This window comes from Pteropus vampyrus, unplaced genomic scaffold, assembly GCF_000151845.1.
Source record: "Pteropus vampyrus isolate Shadow unplaced genomic scaffold, Pvam_2.0 Scaffold195, whole genome shotgun sequence".
Taxonomy (NCBI): domain Eukaryota; kingdom Metazoa; phylum Chordata; class Mammalia; order Chiroptera; family Pteropodidae; genus Pteropus; species Pteropus vampyrus.
The window spans coordinates 1,871,920-1,896,402 of record NW_011888976.1 but is presented as its reverse complement, the minus strand read 5'-3'; the positions used below and the strand labels follow the sequence as shown (position 1 = coordinate 1,896,402).

General features: G+C 42.2%; 1 protein-coding gene across 2 annotated transcripts in view; it reads right to left on the bottom strand.

Annotated features, from left to right (window-relative positions):
• ARHGEF3 (Rho guanine nucleotide exchange factor 3) overlaps positions 1 to 24,483 on the bottom strand; it is a 252,585-nt gene that overhangs the window by 47,641 nt on the left and 180,461 nt on the right. Inside the window, exon 1 of one of the 2 annotated variants that reach the window (XM_011371799.2) lies at positions 16,292 to 16,536. The exons of the other annotated variant lie outside the window; for it this stretch is intronic. Within the exon in view, the coding sequence (XP_011370101.1) occupies positions 16,292 to 16,387 (96 nt within the window). The 5' untranslated portion in view covers positions 16,388 to 16,536. Of the gene's footprint in view, positions 1 to 16,291; positions 16,537 to 24,483 lie in introns of those variants that run through there. 2 annotated transcript variants of the gene reach the window in all.

The window sequence follows — 24,483 nt, the reverse complement described above, 5'->3', positions numbered from 1 at the left end:
CAAACCATCAACTCTCAGGGTCATAAAACTGAATACATTAAGGTCGAAGAGATTACATTTACTTCCTGTATACCAGTCTGTCTTTGCCTGAGCCAGTCATATAGCACCCAAAGTCTAGTCAGCTTATATAGCATCTGGTCAAAGTCAGCCTGTTTTTAGGAGGGGATCTTGCTTAAGGGAGAGGCATCAGGGAAACTGTTGACTGAGTTCAGACAAAGCAGGCACGAGCCTCTGAAAGCCTGCTTGGTCCCTGCTCCAAACACAGCTTCCCATATCATGCAAATAAAAAAATGAGTATTGAAAGAAATCGCTTTACGATAATTTCTGTGGTCATTCTAGCTTCATTTCCTCCAGGCCTTCCCTGTTTCCTTCGAGTCCAAAAACGCATGCTAGCAAAATATTATAGCTCTGTAATGTTTGTATATACTGAATGACAAAATGAAGGAAAGTGGGGTGGGGTTTGGAGCGAGCTAGATGGATTTCATCCAGTATACCCTGGAGAAGCAATTAATTTTACTATGAACTTTGAGAAGGCTAATGTTAATGGTATACCATTTTGTTTCTGAGCGAAGACCTCAAGCAAGTTATTATCTTTATTCTTCTTCTTATCACTGAATTTTTACCCCACATTGGAAACATAACCTGTCCTACTTGTCTGCCATGGGGAAATTCACTTTTGCTGAATGATGGTTTACAGGCTGAAAAAGAAAATGAATCTTGGGAAATAATTCAGTAAAATACAGGACTCTCCGAGACCCGAAACAGCAGCAGCAGCAGCAGCAGCCACTGACTAGCTTACGGAGCATAATCTCTTTTAACAGTGCCAGTAAAATAAAACAGAACCACTGTTTCAGACACTGTATTTTTGGCTAAGATTTCACTCCTCAATTACTTTCAGAGTTATTCGTTTCAGTCAACATTGTAAGGGTAAGTCAACATTTGTCCTGGAAGCAAGCCCAAATTTGTTATTTTATTAGTCTGCTACTGGTTAAATTGGCCCAAGATTAAACATATCTAATAAATAGCCCTAAAATATTGGAGTTTAGTAGAAAACCACATTCAAGTTCTCTCACACAGGATGTTACTATTACTTAACCTTGGGCAGAAGGAGAAATACACACCCACACCCCAATAAGTTCCTTTTAGCAAATGCCAGCCCACTGCCTGAAACTCATTTGTAGTGCCAGACATGGCACTACAGATCTTCAGAGAAAGAGGAAGCCAAATACTTAGCTCTCTCTCTGCAGTCCCTCGCTCCACATCTCCCTTAAGTCAAGCAAAGCTCTCACTCTGTCGAGGCAGAAAGGGCCAGATGACCAGGGTTGAAGCATTTCAAGAGTCTGACCTAAAAAAGTGTGAGGGCTGCCAGCAGAGTAGTACCTCTGTGGTCCTTACAGGAAGGCCAGCCTTGGGCCCAGAGATGTTCTCTCATGATTAGATTATAGTTATGTACTTTTGGCAAGAATCCCACAGAAGTGATGTGTCCATCATGCCGTAACTATCCTCAGGTCTGGAAAATGGGACCAAAGCTGCCCATTCTTGGTTGGAGGATGCCAGTAAGTCACCTGGAGGTAGTAATGGTGGCCTAATCACAGCCACAGGGCCCAAAGAAAAGCTTCTGTGGTTCTGAGGTTTCACAGTCAGTCATTTCCTACTAACTTCTTGGAAACCCTTGGGTAAGATATAAATTCTGTATTTGTTTATGTCGGTAATAGGGATTCCCTAGCTTCCCCTTGGGTTGGAGGGGGGGAGGGGAGGAACAATGCCACTGAGGATTCCACCCCTGCTCAGTGTTAGGATACTGGTATGTACAGAACTCAAGGGCATTTTAAGAACATTTGCTGAGGCTTCCCCAGAGCTTAGGAATAAGCCAAAAAGCCTCTGCAGCAAGTGACAGAATTCTTATCACTCTGGCTCATAGAATACATCAATTCTTTGCAAAGGATCTAAGGATAAAATATGAGCCAACCTTTCTGGTCAGAGTACAATACCCTGTGACCTGAATACGCTATGACTTTGGGCCAACAATGCAACCTCCATGGGTTTGGTCTCCTCCCCTGTGAATAGGGGTGACTTTTCTACTCCCTCACAGTGTTGTTGAGAAAATGACACGCGATCATGTCCGTAATGTGCTCGGTACGAGCCTGCCCCATAAGTTGCCCCCAGCCTGCTTTCCTGGCCCTGTCCTTTCCCTGCAGCACTGATTTTTCCTGGGCCTCCCAGTGACAAAGCTGGAGCTCCACATCACCTGCCACGAGCCCACCAATGACATGCTCTGACCACCCAGGCCTCTGGTGGCCACGACAACAGTATTTTGACTCCGCATTCCTGCCTTCCCTTTCTTCCTGCACCTTTATCATCTGTTTAGTCAAGCTCTGGCTAGACAGAGCAAAACTGGGAGTAGTTTGGCAGGATCCAAGGCCAGGTCCAGAGAAGAAGAAAACTTCAGCCTTAAAATTCCAAGATAACAGCTGAGTGGGAGGAAGGGAACCCAAGTAGGTAGGTCTTGAGGTCTGTTTCCAACCCCTCCCACTCCACCCACATTGCTGAATTACAGGCTAGAAAAGCCAGTCTCCAATCTTTCCAGATCCTACTACTATCTGAGATTAGGCAATGATAGAAACTTAATGATACTGATTGACTCAGTGATAGGCATTGAACCCATGTCAGATGTTCAAGGTGGAATTTCTCCCCAAAATAACTTGTTACCGTTGGCTTCCAGAAAGACCACACAGATCCACTGACATGTCCTCTCTCTCATCCACCTGTCATCCCTTGAAGCTCAGCATTATCTTAACTTCCGAGAAGAGGAAAAAGAAGTACAGAGATGAAAAAGGATGCCCAGATCTTGACCTCAATGTCCCAAAGGAAAGACAGACTATTCCAGCTGATCTGAGATGATCAAATACATCCCAGGCAAGCAAAGCTGACAGCCAGTTCTCCCATGTGACTGAGAACTAAGCTGGACCAAGGAACACACATTCAGCTGCTGGGTAAAACCTATAGGGATGTCTGACCAAGGGCACTGGGTTTGCAAGAGGAAAACGTGGATCCCTTTCTCATGCTGCCTAGTCAGCTTCTGTTTTTGAGAATGATGCTTCTCAGCAGACATACCTTGCAGAGATGTGACCTCCAGAAAGAAAATACATTTGTGGTGCTCCCTGGTAGCACCCAGCTGTCTCTCCTAGCAAAATTTATCCCTTCAAATTATTTGGTCCATGTGCATCCTCAGCAAGCACATGCCTGCACTTAGAACCAGGAACACCACACTCGGGTGTCTTAGAACAGTCTGCTCTCAACTGAGAACAGAATACTCTGATATCTGATTATTCAAAATGGAAAAAGCTACCAGTCACAGTCACAGCCACAAGGGACTGATTGAATTGGGAATGAAATACAATTTTTTTTTAAACTTTCCTGTTTTGGGTTTTCAACTGACATCTTACCACCCACTGAGCAATGGCATGTAGAAAAATAAGGTACAAAGCATGCTGTTCAGGAAACTGTGAGGTAGGCAATCTATAGTGAATTCATAGGGGATTTCTGTTGCCCCCACACAACCCAACTGATCAGATGAATAGCTTCAAAATATTATTCTTCGAGAGGTGTGCGTGTATGCGTGTGCATGCACACAAACATGCAGAACACAAGACTAACTTTATCTGAGACATTTTTCATTCTGTAGCACATTTTTAATCACAGGGATTAAAAAATGGCCACTAAGAATGGATTTTTCCAAAGGCTTGTAACACTGGCTCTCAGTGATGTACATCTGTAACCTTGAAACAGTGATTATGTGTTATTTCTAACTCTCAGCAATTAATATGCAACCAGATGTATCATTATCTACAGTCTATTAAAACTCAGAAGCCTGTGAATTCAAAAAAGAATGTATCACACACACAACAAAGGAGGCAGGCCTCAGAGACCTAGCTCTGCTCCTGGTGTCACTTGCAGCTCATTTCATTTACAAAGACATAAGAAGGAAAATGAATAGACAATGGCAGTTGACTTACAAGAAGTAAATACAAACTTGTGATTTGACTGTTTGGTTTCTTTTTTAAATGTTGATTTAGCCATTGGAGAGTCAGTGCTAAGCGGTGCCAATAAAAGTTAGAGAAAAGACAAAGGCAGTTTTGTGGTAAATGAAAAAAATGTTATTTATTCCTGAGGCAAAGTACTGCTGTGGCAGAAAGGGGCAAAATTCCCATGACTTTTCTAGCACAGGATATCTACAGAGGGGAGGGTTCCTTTAGGAGACTACAGGGGGTCTACCATGGCAAAAATCTCCCTGAGAAAGGTTCCCCAAGTATCTCCAGGGATGGAGGAAAAGGCTCATTTACCAGCAAGCGCTTCCTCTGGCTTCACCATTTGGGAATCAGGCTCTGGGCTGCTCCTGAATTTACAAAGCAGGGCTGTACAGTGGGTACCAGAGGTTTCCTGAGCCTGCAAAGCCTCCCGAATTGCTATTAAATAAATTACACGCTGCCAGGATCCCTACCTACTCAGATTCTAGCAATTCTCTAGAAACAGAGAAGTCATTCCACATCTGACTCAGGTGTGACTTCTCTTGACTCCGGCTGTCAAGTAGAGAAGTGCTATATAGATAATGGGGACCACTGGGTGGGGAAGAAGAGGCACCGAAAGCCACAGAGTCATCCCATACTGGGTGCTCGCACGTGCATGCACAAGCAGGCACAGACACACACAAACACACTCACTCACCTATATTGTATAGCAACTTCCATTACCTTGTTTTATAGAAGAGGAAGCAGGTGTTCAGAGAAGTAAAGTGACTTGCCCCAAGTTATACCCAGTAATTAATTGGCAGAGCTGAAATTCAAAATTACCTGAGTTGAAAGCCTTCTCCACCACCCCCACACCGGCTTCCCAGGATACTCAACTTCCTTTTATAACATAAATAACATAATAGCAATAATACTGAGGGTGATTTCATGCCAGACCATGGCAAGGTGCTTTCTGAGCATGTTTTCCCTGACTTCTCTTAAGTTAGTACTATTAATATACCCATTTCACAAAGCAGGCAATTGAGGCTCAGCGGGGTTAAGAACTTTGCCTAAGTTCACACAGCCAGTAGTAAGGGGCAGAGCCAGGATTAAGTCCAAGGACGCCACTCAGTAAGCCCTCGGTTCTCAGCCACAGCGCTGCTCATTTCCTAAACTAGGTGAGAGCCCTGAAGGAACAAGGACTGCAGAGGCAGAAGGGTAATGGAGACTGAGGAAGGGAGTAGAAAAATAGCAGCTGTTCTTTCAACATTCAAGCCCTGTCACTCTGGAATCTCAGCCCCTCATGTCTCCTCCCCTAGCATCTTAGAGAGCCCAGGCAGGTGCGCAGGTGCCCTGCTCATGCATCCCCAGCAATCGGTGCTCTCCGTTAAGGGCATACCTCAAGAACGGTGTGTTACTATCTGGTAACAGGGACTCACTGGATGACCAATTCCCAGTACTGACCCCCTCCCAGCCTGCCAAACTCCTCAGTGAGATTGCCTGCTTCCCCACCTCACTCTCCACTGATTGACAATCACTGCCTATACGTTAGGGTTGTGAATGACTTGGTCAAACCCAAGCAAAAGTTTCTTGCGTGCCTTTCTCTTCTTTTTTAAACCCAGGGGGGAAATGTTAGCTAAAGTCTGGTCTCAATAAATACTTACTGACAATCAAAGAACACTAGGGGTCATTTTTAGTTGTCTAAGTCTTCACCAACTCAAACCCATCATGCTGTGGAGTTTACATTTCTAACAAAAATCTATTTATAATTAAAATGTTGTGCTAATGAATAAGGTATGAAGAACTCTCAAAGCGACATAATTCTCCTCACTTTTCCTGGGTCTGAATCCTCTGTGGGAGCTTGGTTAAGATGTCTGGATGAAGCATGTCAGGTGGGAGCTGGCCTTGAGGACAGGTGACATGCTCCTTATCTCCTGTGACCAGGGTGCCTCTCTACTGAGAGCCCACACCCCACCCCTTGTGTGAAAGTTATTATGGGAACACTAGAAAACCACACTAGATTTTTTTTTTTTTTTTTGTCCTACCAGGCAGGAGTGAATGTGAAACATGCCATTGTGCTTGGAACATCTTTTGCTTTTTAAAAAAATAATGCCTGGCGCCAACCTGAATCCTTGGGAAACTGGGTGAGTCACTTTCCTAAAAGGAAAGAGTGACCTCCGAGCAGACCACTTGATAGGGATGATCATCCACAGTTTGCACTCAGCTGATATACATGCAAAATAGATGCTGCTGCAGCTAATGGAGCTTTGGAGCACTTGCTCTGTGGAAGTCCTCTGCATGCCATTTCATCTCCACAACCAGTTCCCCTGGAAGTTATTTTACAGATGAAGACACTGAGGTTTAGATGATGAGTCACTGGTCTAAGACCTCTTGGCTCACAAGTAGCCAAGCTGAGATTCAAACTCAGCTTAGTGGGACCCTCAAGTCCAAGTTCCTATCCATTACATGCAATGGCTGCCCCAAATTAAAATGCAGTCTTGCTCAATCCTTCCTTTAGGGTAAAGGGGAAAAGGAAGAAGATGTCTTCAATGATTTCAGCTGGAACTTTGGCACTTTCTTTGAAGCTTTGAAAAGATTTTTGGTTTTAGAACAGAAATCCAGTTTTATTTTTTTAATTAGCTAACATCTAGTCCAGATTAATTTTCTATGATACATTAAGGCCAATTTTTAATCTACTTAAAAATCTTTAATATCTGAAATCTGGGTCCTATGCTCAAAGTTCAAGTTTAGTCTGTAAGTGGCAGTGCCTGATCTTGGGTCCTATGCTCAAAGTTCAAGTTTAGTCTGTAAGTGGCAGTGCCTGATATTGTTGCAGAGTTCTAATTTTAGAATGGCCTCAGAACACACCTAATGCACTGTTTTTAAATTCTAGATACCTTCATGACAATTTTTTTTTGTGTTATGTATATATCGCCTGAGCTACTATGTACTTAATGTTTTCTTAAATAACTCATTTTTTACCAGAATGTAGTGGGGATAAAGAGGGTCAAATATGTGGTGACAGAAAGACATCTACCTGTGGGAGGAACACACAGTGTAAACATAAATATGCCTTACTGTTTCAATGTACAGCTAAAACTTAGTGGATTTTGTTAACCAATGTCACCATAAAATTAATAAATGAATGAATTATTTTTAAAAAAATTACTCATTTTTTAAATAAATCAACTTATTGTACAAACATTACTGTCTTAAACAGAAAATCACTATCACCCGCCATAATCAGAAATTAACTTTAAAAAGTGAACCGTATTGTTAAATTCTTGTTTCTCATGCCTGCTTGAAGCTTCAGAGCCTGAAGTCTGCACTTTGTTAAAAGAGGAAATTAGCAAGCGATAGAGGTGTTAAAGACACAGTAGATACAAACTAAGATTCTTCTCCTGGCCATAATCAGAAGGATTGGTAGAGAATTAGAAAGGGGAAGTATTTCGAATTTATTGTGTCTTGTCTCTGTATCACTTTGTCCTGTATCATTTGAGCTAACACAGTGGTATGAAACCCACCTTCTGGAAAATAATGATCTAGTCCAGTCCATTCATTCCAGAAACAAAGACTCTTAGGTTACAAGAAGCTGGGCCTACTTGTGCCTTGTCCCCAGCTAGTAGGGAAACTCTTGTAGGAACCAGCTCAGAAATAAATGCTGCTAAAGAAATTCAGGCGAGCATTTAGGAGTCCTCCAAAGTGAGCTCCCATCATTCCTTGATGTTGAACCAGAGCAAACCTTACTCTCCTAGACTCTAAAGGCCTGAGCATAAAGCTTTCAGACTACCCAGAGAAAACCAGGTGTCCTTTAAGATGCTCTCTCCTTTAAAGCTCTCTGGTAAGGCACTATCAAATAGCTGAGGCAGGAGTTGACTCTTCACCACATGTCTGTGGTTGACACTTAAGTTACCATCAATTTTTTGCTCTTCAAACAGTCTATTTCCTTCATCACAGCAGTTCCTGCAAACCCACACCCAGAAGCACCCAAGGCACTCACCAACCAGCAAAGAAGATGGCTGAGGAGGTGTGTGAAAATGAACCAAGACTACCAAAACCTAACAGGATATTGATGAGCCACCCACAGTCCTCCCCAAGCTGTGGGAAGTAAAAACTAAGTCTTCACCAGTGACTTTCAATTATCCTCTCTGTATTTGCCTGGGGTCGTTCTTGACATGCCTGCGTCAAGTGGGGATTATGAAATGTTAGCATTTCAATATAAGATAACACACTTGAGAAGGGAGCTGGCAATGACCTTGTGTAGGCGGCCAAAAAACACAGAAAGGGTTGCCTTCTCACTTAGCCCCATTGGACATCAAGCCCACCTCTATCTCTTTCCACCCACTGGCTGGTTCTCTTTTCCTTTCTGTGGCTTTTTCCTCAATTTGTGGTACTTGCTAAACATTTAACTATATTTTGTCAAGGTACTGACATAGGCTCTCAGTTTTATTTAATTCAGTCAGGTTGCCAACTTCTAGTGATATCTACAGAAACAGTACCCTCAGGGAAAAGCTCCATTTCTCCTTACCATTTAATTATCATCTCTGCTGTAAATTAGATCTGCAGAGCTCAGAAAAATGTCATTTTAAGGGATGTCATCGACATGGAAAGAAGTTTGTGTCTATCCATTCTTTGTAGGCTTTTTGATTACTCTAACAGGGATTTCATATCAAACGTAAAGTAAGACCTTCTTACACTTGGATCTGTTGGAGTACAAGCCAAGGGAAGGGCCCACCAGTCCACTGGCCCCTGGCCAGGTCACTGCCTGCAGTGTTTTGGCTAAATTTAATGGGATTCACTTTGAATACCCCCAAAATAGTGCTGTTTGCAACTGACCTCTCTCAGGAACATGACTGGCTTAAGCCAACACTGTGGCGTTCCAAGAGGTCAAGGCTAGGCAAGGAGAGACCAGTATTTTGGCCCTGCCTCCTAACCTCTCTGAATCTCTTTCTTCAATTGAGAACCAAGAGGACAGTCCTTGCCCTGCTCAGCTCCCTCAGCTGGTACAAGGTTAAAAGGAGATAATGTGTGTGAAAATATCTGACTGCTATTTGAACACTGATGGAATTTCCATGAATTTAGTGAGCATGATGATAAAAGGAGGGGGGTACTCTGATTGAAACATCCCTTCCCCCACTTCTCTACATACCATGTTCATGTATGTGTGTGTGTGTGTGTGTGTGTGTGTGTGTGTGTATATATATTTAAATTGATTACATCATGTACATAATTATGCTCAACTTTTTCCCTCTTTTTTTTTTTCAGGAACGCTATGATAGTTGTTTGCTAGTGTGTAATAGTTCAGATGATGCCACTGCCTCTTTTGCCAGAGGCCATGGTACATGGGCCATTCCTTCATTATAGGTCAGAAAGGCTCTTGGTTTTTCTGGATGTTAAATAAGTAGGAAAGGATGTTAGGATGGAATCATACAATTGGACTTCAGGCTTCAGCTCTGCCATTCCCAACTATGTGATCCTGGGAAAAAATCACTGAACCACTCTTACTCTTAGTAGCCTCATCTTTAAAATGAGGATAATTATGCTCGAGGCAAAGAATATAAAAATGCTTTGAAACCTATAAAATGCACAAACATAAAACTTGAAGATCATTGCAAATAATGTCATTATGAACAACTCTGGACAAACACTCCCTCCCCCACCAAAAAGCTGGAATACTGGGTCCAAAGATTTGAAACTTTTTTTTCTTTTAATATGCACTGACAATTTCCCTCGTTCTACACAGAAGTGTGTTATTTCCCTTCAACATCTCCAGCACTGGATTTTATCATGTCTTTAAAATATCTGTGACACCAATTAAGTATGAAATAGGACCTAATTATTACTTTTTTCATTTCTATAATTTCTATTAGAGTGAACATGTTAAATAAAGTTTACTTTGATAGCTCCCTGTGTGTGAACTGCCCATTTTTCAATGGATATCTTGGACATTCTTTTACATTTGTATAAATTCTTTATATGACAAAGATATTAAGCTTAAGTCTGTCATTTCTATTTCAAAAATCTTTTTCAATGTATTAGTCTATTTTTCTTGTCTAAAGAAGCACATTAAGCATAAAAGTAACCTCGTTTGTTGATACCGCATCATACAGTGTCTTTGGGCTGATCAATACTCAAGATTTCCAGGCACATCAAGATGTCCAGTAGAAACAAGCAAGGAAAAGAAAGAGTTTGGACAGTATGTTCCATCTGGAAATGTAAGAGGAACCAGGAGTCTAGCCAGGAGAAGACAAGCACCTAAGGGAAGTGTGTGTGTGTGTGTGTGTGTGTGTGTGTGTGTGTGTGTGTGTGTGTACACAGAGTAGGAGTAGATGGGAGAGAGAAAAAATAGTTTTCAAATATTTAAGGGGATAACACACAAGAAAGTATTACTGTATAATATTGAGCTCCAGAAAGCAACAGTAAAACTAAGAAAGGATTTTCTCATGATCCACACTAAGCAACGACAGCCTTGAAAGGTAATGTGCTCTCTGTCCCTACAGGTATTTAAGCAGAAATTGAATGGATCCAGCAGCGGATAAAAACTGGGCTCCATGTTCTCAACAGGCCTTTTCCATTCTGAGGTTCTCTAATGCAATGACCCTGGGTCATTTCCTGGAGGTTTGTTTGTTTCTTAAATCCCCGGAAAAAAGCCTGTTTTGTTGCTCCTTTCCTCATGTCAAGAGCCAGAAAGAAAAAAACGTCCGGTGAATTTACCATAAGGTTTCTGATTCAGCTTCAATTAATTGAAATTTACTAATAATTGGGCTGCTCTCTTGCAAAAAACCACAATGGCCCAAACGCAGAAGTTCCAGGCACAACTGTTTCTAGACTTAAAAAGACTCACTCCTTTTCCAGCCAAAGGTTCAGAAGCCTTTCTTGATTTATTTGTGACACAGCTTCTTCTAAGCTAATAAGTGGTATCAATTCATAAAAATTGGGAGGCATTAGAAACCACTATCCTTCACTCCTGATAGTCCATCAGCCAACACAATGAGAAAAAATGGCAATGTAATCACAGCAATTTCCTCATTTTGTGTGTGACTTGTACCTGTTACCAGCGCTGGCAAATTATGGAAGGCCACTGCATGCATATATCACAAATGAAGTAGCTATTTTAGATACACACACACCATTAATAACTATTACATGTGCACAGGGCTTTGTAAAATTAGGATATGATCAGTAATTTATTTTCATTCAGTTGTTATGAAAACAGTGGCACGGGTCCAGGATTTTATAGGCACTCACAGAGAGTCTTGAGAAAACGACAATTTGCAAATATCTAGATGGCAGTCAGGGCCTTCCAGTTATTGGTTTACTTGGAAGGCTAGTGGTTAATGTAGATTAGCAAAATGACTAATTGCAAAACTAATTATGTCACCTCCACAGAGCTGAGCATGCGGAATTCTGCCAAAGACCAGCTCCTTGCTCTTGAGAAATACAAAATGGAAGTTACTGAAAGCCTTCCAAACTGAGGTTTGCAAACCCCGCTCCTGTGGGTCAGGTTGTAGCCATTCTATGAAGTGGGCTGCCAGAAGCATTGATTAATGGTGAGGTCTTCCATTCAGACACTCAGGAAAAAATGAGCCTTTGACCATGAGGCAATTTGCTCCGGTAGGAGGGTTCATCCTTTGTGTGTTATGTGGTGAGGAGACCACATAACATTTAGAGGCAATGTGATGTGGTTGGGAAAGTAAAGACTTCGCGGTCAGACTAGAGTGTGAGTATTGGCTCCTCCATCCTGGAAAGGCCAATTATCCAGCTCTGAGCCTCAGTTTCTTCTACAAAATGGGGCAATTTTACCAACCTCACAGAATTGTTGTGAGGATGATTAAAAGACTTACAGTAAGGCTCCTGATGCACTGCTGTGCATAAAACACCATCAGAAAATTAGGGTGGTGGTCATGTTTCTTAAAATTGTTTTACGGATCTCTCTGAGATACAGAGATCTTGAATGATGATACCTATTGAGCACTTACTGTGTGTTAAGCAGTATACTAAGCACTGTTCATGAATCATCTCAGACCCCCACTATGGTCTCAGGAGGTAGAACTATTTCATTCCCATTTTACCACTGAGGAAATAGGGGCTTAGAGAAGTACAACAGCTTGTCCAATGGCCACACCACGAGCAGGTGGCAGAGATGGCATTGGGACCCAGGCAGTCTTATTCCAGAGTCAATGCCCTGAACAGCCTCAAATGTATACATGTAAAGTCAATATATTCTCCTCTAATAAACCTATTCCTAGTTCATTTGCATCCTGGAGGCCCATCTGAACAAGCCTAGGAATCATGACTGAATGACCATAACCAGATCCTATCAGTAAGGGATGGCTTTTACCTGGGTAACTCAGTGTGGCTTCTGATCCAGCAAGATCTGAGGTCACATGATTCATGGAGTCTATTTAGTCATTTGAAAAAGAAACCTAGGATTCTAACTGCAATAACTCCTCAGAACCATTTCCATGCAGTTGGTAATATATACTGTCAGTTGGATACTATATGATACAGATTCCGTGAAATGTATAAATTACTGAAAACCAGGTGACCCTTTTAGTGCTCTAGCTGGCATGCAAGGAATACAGCCCCAGGTGCATACAATTTTCAAATACATGTGTGGACTGCGGCATAAATTATGGCAGAGGCATAGGGTTCACCTTGCTCTTTAGAGCTAAAACTTAAAGGTACCTTCTTAGTTACATAAAGTACTCTAGATTATATATTTCAAATAAAACATTTGAAAGCATTTTACATGTCTGTTAAGTTTTGCATCCCCCACTTCTCAGAGATAAACATCCTTAAATGCCACAAGGTACACTGGTATTAAACACTGGATTAAATCCATCAGGAAACCTGTCATTGGATCTTGGTTCAGCTGCTGATTTTCTCTGTGGCTTTCTGCAAGTCACCTCCCCTCAGTGTCTTTATTTATAAAGTGGGGAGAATAATTTGTGCTTTATGTTAACCTTATATCACGGTTGGGATCTCAAGTGAGACACTAGATGTAGTACCTAGAGAAGGACTACAGCTCCGTCATAGCTATGTACATGTCATTCCAAGGGCCACATAAGGCTACTGGCTGAGCTAAAATCAGAACATATACTTTTAAAAGACAAAGGCAATGGCTACAAATATGATTAATTAAATCTGGCTTAATCCTACCCAACATCTGAGAGAGTGAATCTTAAAATCAAAAGTAAGCTGTTCATCTGATTGTCAGATATAGTTTCAGAAAGAATATAACAGAAGCATCTTTGTATTTTCATTAAAAATGAAATGGACCCCAAACTCTTAAGACCCTCTCACCAGGCTCCAGTGTCCTTAGCCAACATCTCCACTCATCTAAGCCTTCTTTAAGATCAAACCTCACCATGGGTAAGTAGTGACTTTTAACTTATAGTTAGTGTAATTTGTGAGTGCTAACAGCTTTCTTTTTAGTGACTCGATCAGGTGTTCAGAGCACCTAACATGCCTAGAAGAACCAGTCCCTCCTAGCATGGGAAGTAAGCACTCAATAAATACAATACAGAGATCAATTGGGAAAAGCTGTATCAGTGATCAGAAGAAATAAGCTTAACAATACTCACATGGACTGAGATGGACTAAGCTCCTTAGATTTCACGGTCAATGATTAGAGCTGGAAGGATCTAGTTGGTTATGGGTATTAAAATTAAATATTTGCAACTCAGTTCATACACTCATGTCATAAGGCATATTAGATTAAGAAGCAGCATTATATTAATATTAATCTATATAGAATATTTTTAATGTTTGAAATAGATATTTTAAAGAAAATAAAATTTAAAATATCTTTTCTTTCACTGGAAACTATCATTGAAATAAAAAAAATTACAAAGCACTTAAACCTCGAGCCTTTCCCTAAGTGGCCTTCCCTAGCACTCCGCCTGCAATGACAAAAACAAACACTAGAAGGCACTTGCCCATGCAGCGCTATGCCCACTGTCCTTATAGCAAATGCTGAAGGAACAGCCATTATATGTCTGAAGGGCACAGGTGCTCTGCTGTAATTGCCTATGAAGGTCAAAAAGGACTTTGGATAGGCCAGTTCTTTTTATTATGACTATATTTCTTCTGCAGAGAAAATGATCAATCTTCAAAAATTATTTTCATAGGCACTAACAGTCAATAACTAGTTTATAAACAAGCATATAATCATGTCTTTCAAAAGGCCAACTAGTGTATGCTGTTTTTAAACACAAATACTGATGACACTTGCTGGTAGAAAATATATTTTAGTTAACTGCTTATGGAGAAGTGAGGCCTACAAGGTTAGCTGTCTTTTGCATTGAAAATGAAACCAGAAAACCAGCCCCCAAGCTCACTTAGGTTTCTTTTTTCAACTTTGCCTATCGCCATTATGAGGAAGTGATATGCCAGATCAATGAAGCTAGGAAATGTACTGGGGACACTCTGCCTCAAGGTGTATAGAGCATAAGAGATACTTGTACTTGACTTAAACACTTTTTGAAAATCCTCAGTGGTGACACCTGAAAAATATTTACCAACTATTTCTGAAATTGTACCTCCCTCATCTTTACTCCTACACCAGGACATCTGCATTAAAAAAAAAAAAAAAAAAAGTCACATTTATGTAATCCAGATCCAGCTACCACCAAGAAAATTAATATTCGACATTTTATGATACATTTCTTTCATCACAGTTGTGATATACAGATATCTTTATATTCTAAGAATAAGACTAAGCAGATGTCTTACCTAAGCCTTTAGCTAAACTACTCAAAAACATAGGACTAAGTGATAGGAAGAAGAGACTAGAGTCCAGAGTTAGTCTTACATTCTTTGACTCAATTCAATTTATTAATTAAACTTGGTTATATTTTGATTCCTTCCAAAAGGAGTTTGAAAGGTATTAGCTTCACTGCTCTTACATTCACTAAATTATTAAGTTCCCATTGAAAAATTATTACATCCATTCTAAGCGTGAACAACTTGAATTCTATGCAGGTGCTATTCTGTCAAAACTTAAATAGGAATCCAAATATCACTAGGGCCATAACCCTTCCACAGATGCTGGTAACAAAAACTCTTTGTGAAGATTTACAAATGAGCTAGAGTGTGGGGTGGGGGTGAGAAGTTAGTCTGCGCTCAGCTAACAGAAAGCTGATTACAACTTGAGACTGTTTGGAATGTTGTCAGCTTGGAGCAGCTCTTGTCAGAGGCAATGAATCTTTGATGCTGTCCTCCCAAATATACATAATTCAGTGAGCCAAGTGCACACAGCTGAGCAGACCCAAGGGTGCCAAGTGGGCAGAACCCCCAAGAATGCTGCAACAAGGCTGGATGCATACCGGCCTACACATTCTCCTAGAGGGGAAGGTGAAGATCTCCCAGATACACACATGAGCAGTAATGATGAGCTGGGTCCTGTGGGTTCCACTATAGCTTGACAACAGCAAAACTGCAGTCTAGTGAGAGCAACCGTATTCCTTAAAACCCCCAAAGAATGGGGGATGCTTTCTCTTCCAGCTGAACCCAATCTTTAAGGCCAGTGAGCTCTTTGCCAGATATAATACACAAGAGAAAAGGCAGACTAAACACAACCAGGAGGACTCCCTCACATCACCCTGATGGCACAGAAAAGTTCCCAGAAAAAGAAATGTTCCCAATGTTCCAATCATCCCTGAGGAGTTTAATTCATTTTCAAGATCCATGTAGAAGACACTCAGGTGACCAATCAGCCCCAGACCTCCAGCTGAATGACCCCCACTGGCCACAGGTGAGAAGCAGAGGTGTCCTGTCTTTGTTGCCAAACTGCTGCAAGGCCAAGCCTGACAGATGAGATATCTCTGAAGGGTCCCTAAGAACCACCCCCCTACTCCCCCAATCCAGGGAAGAGGAAACCAGCGCTTAAAGGGTAGCTCTTCCCCCATGACTGGGCCAGCCGATATGGTAGGAGAGTCACTCTGTCGGGTCTAGACAGAAGACTGACAGTCTGAGAGCCGTGCCGGGCGCGAAGCAGGGAGGGGGAGGGGGGCGGCAGGGGGAAAGAGGCTGCTGCTCTCTGGCTAAGAGGAAGAGAGACAGAGAAAGCAACTCATGCTTGATTCACAGATAGGGTAGGGAAGGGAGGCAAGAGACAGGGAGAGATGGAGACAAGGAGACATAGTGTGAGAGATGGAGAGAGAGGAACACATAAAGTGAGAGATGGAAACACAGAGACAGTGACACAGGGAGGGAGCCGAGAGAGGAAGAAATGGAGACAGATAGGCGACCCAGAGAGGTCCAGGTGGGGAGGTCCCTACCTCGGCGTCCTTGGCTGGACTGCTGGCCGGGGGTACCTCCAGGCTGCAGTTCGCCCTCTTGACCGTGAGGTAGAAGGGGTAATCCTTGGCCACCATGGCGGCTGCCGGGCCTGCCCTTTGGGATGTCACCGCTGACCCGATGCGACCACAGAACTCCCAGGAGAAAGGGGTCCCCAGCTCCACGATGCCGGGCAGAGGCGGCGACACGGAGACTGACAGCCGGCTTCTAGCCTGGAGGAACCCAACTCCAGTGCTCCGACAGAAAGGGGGCGGAGCCGCGGGCGGGGCGCCCTCTCGGCCCCGCCCCGACGCGTCCCCGGAGCGCCCAGGGGCCGGCGGCGAAAACGCCTTAGGACTGTAGTGTGGCGAGGGGCGAGGGACGAGGGACGAGGGACTATCTCGCTGCAGGACCTCTCCCTCCCGCGGGCCGGTGGCCAAGGGGCACCTGGCGAGGAGTACGCGGTTGCACGGCCGCCCAGCCCAGTGTCAACTGCACTCGAACTCCCCGGCACTCCCTGGGTGGAAGAAGCAGAGGCCTGGACAAAAGCGCGGATGAGGGAAACAGCCTGAGAGAAAAGCAAGCGTTTTAAAAGCTCACCTTAAGAGAGGCGGTATTCTGTCTTTATTCTCTGCCAGTCTCCCCTCATCCTCACACTTTTTTTTTTTTTTTTTAAAAAGAACATCATTTGAATAGAATGGTGTAAAATGCGCCCATTTTAAGTGTATGGTTAGTTGAGTGTTGACAAATGTAAACACTTGTAACCACCTCCACGACTGGGACACAAAACTTTCCCACCACCTCGAGCCTTTCTCTGCAGCTGTTTTTAAATATGAAGAGGCTGGGAAGAAGTTGCCTGCCACTCCAGGCAATCTGATAGGGTCTGCCAAGATAAAGCTGTGTAGCAATGACCTGACTCTACCTCGCCTTACTGGAGAAAACATATTGTAAATGCCCAATAGGCAATTACAAAATCATTCTCTGTAGCCCTGTCTGGACAGTAAAAAACAAGACTGGTAACTCAAGTCCATCAATAGGAATACTTAAACTCTCCTTACTGTGGAACACCACTCAGCAGCAGTCAAAAATAAGTTAGGTCTATGGGTCTGGAATGGAAAGATCATCAATGTATTAAGTTCAGTTGAAAAATAATTACAGAATAAGCACAGTATAATACCATTTGTGTTAAAAAAAAATCTACAAAAGAATACCATATATTTTCTATAGAGACATGTAGGTAAATACCATTGAAAACCATCCAGAAGAATCCACAGCAAACTCTATGAGTTCCCTTGGGGCTGAGGGGAGGCAATCAGTGCTAGAGAGTACCTGGCATTAAAGGATTAAAAGTAGCAGACAAAAGAGACTTTCTGTTTATAGCAAGTGTTCTTAATTTTTTTTACAAGAAATATATATTCATGTGTTACTTGGGAAATTAGAAATAAAATTTTAAGATACTAAAATGATTATTACCTCAAAAGCTATTTTGTAGACTGCACTGTTGAATCCCTCCACCTCCCCTTATCAAAGTCATGGCCAGAGCAGGTGGTGGTCTGGGGAGATGATGTCTTTCATTTTGACTTCTTAAGTGTGCAGGAGGTCATGGAAATAGAACTATCTAGTCCCTGTTTTAGTGTTCTCTGCTTTCAGTTGAGGCTAGAATTCAGCACTTCCCACTTTCCAGACAGGATACCTCATGATACACAACTCTTTTATCTCAGGTACCAAACCCACACCCTTGCACTAAATTCATCCACTTCCCTGCCCAACTAGTATAGACAAACTGCCCTAGAAGCAGGGAGAATCTTGCCACAAGTGTGAAGGAGGCTTCTGAATCAGTGGGTTCTAAGTGAGATTGAAGAGAGCACCTGTTTTTCTTCTCAATTATATACTCTAAAGTAGTAGAAGGAAAGTAGTCAAAAAAGAGGTTTGGGGTGAGAAAGAGTGCCTCAGGACCACTGACTTTCTCTACCTGTATTCCCGGACACATCTTTGTCCCTGTAGCCTGAGCTGTGCTGATGGGGTGTTTACACAGGTCCCCCCGCCCCGCCCCAAGTTTGGCCAAGCTTGGTGGGAAATGAGGGGAACCCCAACTCCAAAAGCATGCAACCAAAGAAGCCCCTGGTTAATTCTGCAGCCAAAGCAGGACCTGGAGGCAGTGACATGCCTCACTTAGGGCTCCCCTGGCTGCCAAAGATATGAACTCAAGCTCTTTCTCATGCTCTTCTTCTCTTGGTTCTTGTTGTCCCCACAGGCCCACCATCCTACCTAAAGGACTCTGGCCAGCAACAGCCCCTTTGGGGATGGGTTTTGATCCTGGTGGAACTCACCAGGCCTTGTCTTTCAGTTGGGAAGTGTACTTCCAGTACTTGTTGAAGAGTGACCCCAGCAGACTATGACAGCCCTAGGACTGGACTACTCACTGCAGGATACTCAGGGCCAAGCAGGAAGTCTGATACACCATAAGTCCAGTGCAGTAATAGATAAACCTTAGAGGAGGGAGGAGCCTTTAACCTCAAGTTTAAGTTCAACTACCACAGAGCAAAGAATAGTCATATTGGTTGACTATTAAAACAGTCTTGTAAAATATTTTTTGCTCCTCCTTAAAAGAACCATAAAAATCAATCAATATACATCGCCACACAACATATGTACAGCAAACTTATATCTTTTTCATTATGCATGTTAGGCAGAGAGAGAGAGAGAGAGAGAGAGAGAGAGAGAGAGAGTTCTAGCTAATGGCGAGAGACAATTTAAATAGTGCCACAAACAAAACAAAACAAGCATAAGCTCCAAAATGAGTGTGAAAGGAAAGAAGGGAATATGGAGTTTCCTTGGGAGTTCTGATGCTTACGAGGTTCTCATAGCATGAACATCTCCTCACCATGAATAAAAACATATATTCATATATTTTTGATACAATAAGGCCTGTGAACTGAAGCTGGCAATTTTGGGTATAAACAAACCATTTATGTGGTTCTTGAGACACTTAAAGGATGTTCAAGGATATTTTTGTCCTCGTGCAATTTCCACCTTGTGCCCCAACTTTAGAACCTTCCCAGTGTATGATGCACTGCTACCATATTAGCAGATTTTAGGTTTGGGCAATCGGCCTAGAATTTCAACCAGGAGTGTCTGTGACTAAAGACTTTGTCATAAGCAGGCTGCTCTACAGGAGGGTTCCCAAGCACACGTCTGAGGCTGGTGTCACAGGTGAGGGACTGCAGTGCTGCCCAGCTGAGTGAGCCCCAGGAGGCCAGCATTCCCCATCTTGCCTGTGTGTGTGTGTTTATGGGCTTAGGAACAACACTGCCCTAACAGTCAGTTTCACTCAAAGCAACAGCACAAAGTGCCTTTCAGAACTTGCCTTCGGCACTACCCATTATAATCCTATAAAACGCTTCACAGCCGGGCAGTGTTCCTTGCTAGCCAGAAGCCTGGAGATTGGAATAAAGAAATCTGTTCTGCGTTTCCAGGAACAGTGCCAAGAGCCGGGCCTGCATTCTCGCTTGAGCTGAGTGGGGCTCATTTGTGCTACTGGTGGAGTGATGGGTCTCCACACACAAGCCCACCACTGATTGTTAGCTCCTTTTAGACGAGCAGACAACCAAGCATGGCTGGAAGACCATCAATCAACTCCTCAAATTTACTGCCATGACTGTGAGCAGAACAGGCCCAGCATGAGGCTAAAACTTTAGAAGTTAGAGTGGTCGTGGCAGTCTTCTCAGCCAACGGGACAATACTCTGTCCTGTCGACAATACACTTAACATCAGGGTTAGTGTGTTATTCTTCTTAAAGTGTCATTCATTCATTTGTTCATTCATTAATTCATCAAATACATATGAGTGTTTATTATAGATCAGGTGATCAATTAGCTACATTTCTCCCCTCTTCTTCTCCACCCACTGCTGAACCTCTATGCCAGGAAAATGTATAATATACACCTGCATGAGGAACATGGTTGACTTTAAAACATGGCCTTTCAACTGTAGTCTCTACAGGGAGGTGTGCATTTGCAGAAGGAGCTCAAGTGACAGTAGCTAATCCTTGGAATCCTGGCCTTCTGACACTTGCAACTCCATCTGCTTCCTTGGCATCTGTAGCCATATCTTCTGCTCCTGCTAATCTAACACAGCTGTGTCGATACATGTTGGACACATATGAGTATCACCACCTCTCCCCTCCACTTCCATTTGGGCAACATTCCCAATTAATGACCAAGGACCCTTTCCTCTTTGCAACTTCAGTCTTGATGGGATAGGGGAGTTAAAAGCCTGGAGAAGTGCTGGCAGTGAATTCTGAAAGATTAAGACTATGATTACTGCCAGACAGGAAAAAAAAAATGGCACAAATGAAGCACTGATAATATCTAAAATCATATCAATATTATTACTCTCCCTCTGCCTGGGAATATGTCCGCTGGCTCCAAGCTAGATCTGTAAAAATATATCCCTAGATAGTCTAAAGCATTCTCTTAAAGATTTTGTTTTCTGAAACAAGTCTGAAAAACCAGTTAAGTGATAGAAATGTTCTCTTTCTCCCAGGACTGAGCTAATCCTGTGGATTGTTAACTATAATGCAAAAATAATCAAGACTTTATATTTGGTAAAAAAAAAAAAAAGAAAGAAAGAATGAATATCTATCTTGCCCTGATATACCAAAGGCAGAGGCATTCCCTAGTCTCTGGTTCATTAGAACAGTGATTCTCAACTGGGGGTTATTTTGCCCCCTGAGGTGACATTTGGCAATGTCTGGGTACATTTTTCATTGTTACTGGGACAGGGTGCTAGTGGCATCTGATGGGTAGAGAGAGGCCCAGGATGCTCGTAAATATCCTATAATGCGTAGGACAGCTCTCTACAACAAATAATTAATAGGTCCAAAATGCCAATATTTCCACTGTTGAGAACCCCCTCATTAAAGAGAACTGAAATATGGCATCGGAGTCAGAACAATCTGTTAGTTTTGACCTCAAGGATATTTTCACTTTGGAGCTTAATCAATGATTGATGTCAAATGTTAGTTTAGGCATGGGGGTGGGCGGGGGGGAAGGAAGCTTGAGTGCCAAGAAATCTTGGAATATTGATAAGCCTAGAATCTTTCCCTGATGTCCAAACCTGACCCTTAACTTAATAACAGATTTCATAAAACATGAAAAGCACAAGAGAATAAAGAAGAATATGGGAGCAAAGTGGGGTGGGGGTGGGGACAGAAAATTTTAAACTGCTTCAGATATGAAAATGCACTTCAAAAGACCAGTGAAAATGAAAGTTTCATTGAAAGATAATATTCAAAGAAGAAATTGGAGAGGGGGACAAAATGTTTCAAAGCTTGGTCTTTCTCAAGACAACTTGTACCACCACATTTGTTTTTGAGGGGCAGACATATAAACTCAGTGATGAAATAAAAACACCAAAGCATTCAATTTACTGTCTTTTTGATACATACTAGTCCTGGCTGCATAGCATGTGTGATCAGAAACCTGTCTTCACTTAGATTTTGCAATAAGAATCCTGACTTTCTCTAATTTTAGCTGATTACTCTTAACAGGCTTATTTTCCTCAGAGAATTTAAGCCAGCCCTGAGAATATTTTCTGTACACTACTGAGGGTTTTTGAACTTTATGGATAGTTTGCATTCGTTTGAGAGTATTTTGTATTTTTTGACCAAGAATTCAATAAATTTCTTATATTCTAAAACTATTTACCCTCCTTAGACTATAGCTAATGTATGTGTTATGTCAGTTTTTTTTTTTTTTATACTAACCATTGCATGGAGAAATTAGAAATAAAAAAAAGTATAAATTCTAGCTTTGGATAGTGGAAGTTTTTCTCTTCAATCAAGTACAGTCTCAGCAATCAAAATACCATATTTCATCAAACTTAAGATGCCAAAGACTGTAATATGTGCTATTATCTTATGTACTATCAGAAAGGAAAATAAGGTTGCTAATGAAATTATAACACGTAATCAATTGCAAGATACATCTCAATTCCAGAGAGGTTAAAATGTAGGGGAAGTGTACATGACAATGAAATATAGCAGTATTCATTTCATCTTGCTGGGATTTGAAAACTCGTACATTTATAGAAACATGATTTCTGGGGAATCAGGAACAATAATTCCAGGAACCATCTGCAATGAAATCAGCTGAGGAACTCATCAAATCCGTATGCCCGAACCCTACTTTGGATCCACTGAATTGGAATCTTTAGCAGTGGACTCCAGAAATTTGGGTTAGAATTATCAGCAAGCTCAATAATGAACCTGAGCTCCCTCCTTCGGAAACGCTTTGACCACAGATCCTCGGGCCAGAGGTACCCATGGGTAATTAGCCCAATGGTTGTAGCATCAGAATCCAAAATGGGCATGGGGAGCTGCTTATTTGTCCATCCTGCACTGATGAACTATTATGTGCTAGACAGCCCACTATATGTGTATAGGTGCACCAGGAAGACAATGAAAAATATACAAGTCAACACTCCCAGTAAGCTACCAACTAAGCCACCCACCAAGAGATGTGTTCTGGCTCTTGGGACTTGATTTACAATCTAGTATTCAGAGTTCCAATTGAAAACTGGTTATCTTCATAGCCAGGGGACATGACTACATTTAAGTTTTTAAAAAATTAGCTGTAACAGTAGAGAATGGGAGGAAAGGAGATGGCTTGAGATGTTTAATTGAAAAAGACCTGGGGCTGTGGGGAGGCAAGGAAGGGGATAATATGTATAGAAGACCTTAATTACAGAGCAAGTTCAACCAGCAGAAATAGATTCCTGGCAAACACGTGCCCAACTCTTCTGGTGGGAGCAGAAGTTGGCTAGTGTATGCTAGAAAGCAGTCCATTAGCTGAAAGTGTTCTTTCAGCCATAAGCATCCGACAATACAGAAAGGTTAGGGGGTGCAGGTTTACTGAGTGCTTTGGTTAAGAGAGAGCTAAGTTACGGGAGCTTCTGCTATGTTTAAATCTTTCCATCTCACATCCAAAACCATGCTCAGCAAACACAAGTCTCATGTGCCCACAATTCTGACTGAACCAAAAGCCTTGGCAATGGAGGGTTGAACAAAAGCACCAGCCTCTGGTTCACCAACTTTTATCACTGTGTGATTATTTAGTTCTTTGGCATGACAAGATCGACCACCAGATAGCTTCCTGTCTAATTCCTCTCACTCAAGGCTGCCCTTGATCCCCAGGCTAGGGGAACCCTTGCTTTTTGGCCCCACAGTGCTGAGTACCTCTCTTTCCCTAGTACTCATTTGGCTCAGAATGACTCATTCAATGTGCCCGACAGCAAGCTACAAGGACATAGGGACCATATCTATCTTGCTCAGCACAGTGGTTTCAGGTCCTTCTAGCACGCTGGCATGTGGTAGAGGGTCTATAGTTGTTGAAATGAAAATTAAATTGAAATGGAGCTAATCAGAGAACAGATCATAAAGGAGGTAAATCCAGAGAAGAATTTTTGTAACAAGAAACAAAAGTTTCTGAGATGGGACCAAGAAATCATATGCAGAATATCACAGTAGGCTGTTAAAAGAAATTTTGAAAAGTAGACATGGGGGCCCTAATGTTTAGCTTCATGAAGAGTCCGAAACTCACCAAAAGCACTAAGTATGAGCTCCTGCAGTGTAAGGCTGTGGGGCCTCTTAGATTATAACTGAGAGCTTATGGTTCCCTCCAGCTTTTCATACACACTCAGCAATTTACACTAATTTCTGAACAAGGTGGACTCGTCAGGGAGACTGAAACTCTGGTGGCAAGGGATGTCAAATAGTTAGTTTTCTGAGACTTCTTATAACATGCTCATCTGCCCTTTTTCTTCCCTCCAAAGGAACTTTCTTTTCTTTCTCTAAGTTTTTGATTCCAGGTTAAACTCTATAAATTTTTTTCTTTTCAAATTGCAATGCTCATACTTAGTGCTATTTATACTGAAACTATATGTTCTTTTGAGTTGGGTGCCGAGGGACTGACTTTTAAGGGGGAGGGGAAATCATTGCCTGGTGTTTCTGCAAGATTAAACATGCTACTAATCTAAAGAGCCCAGGCTGATGTGAAATTATGGACCCAAGGATTTTTTAATCCAAGAAAACTTTTCTGCTACTGCTCTACCAAGGGAGGACCATGCTTTCCGTCCTCACCTAGAGTCTTACATGATATGCTTTGAGAGCTCATTCTGGTTTAGACACAGTACA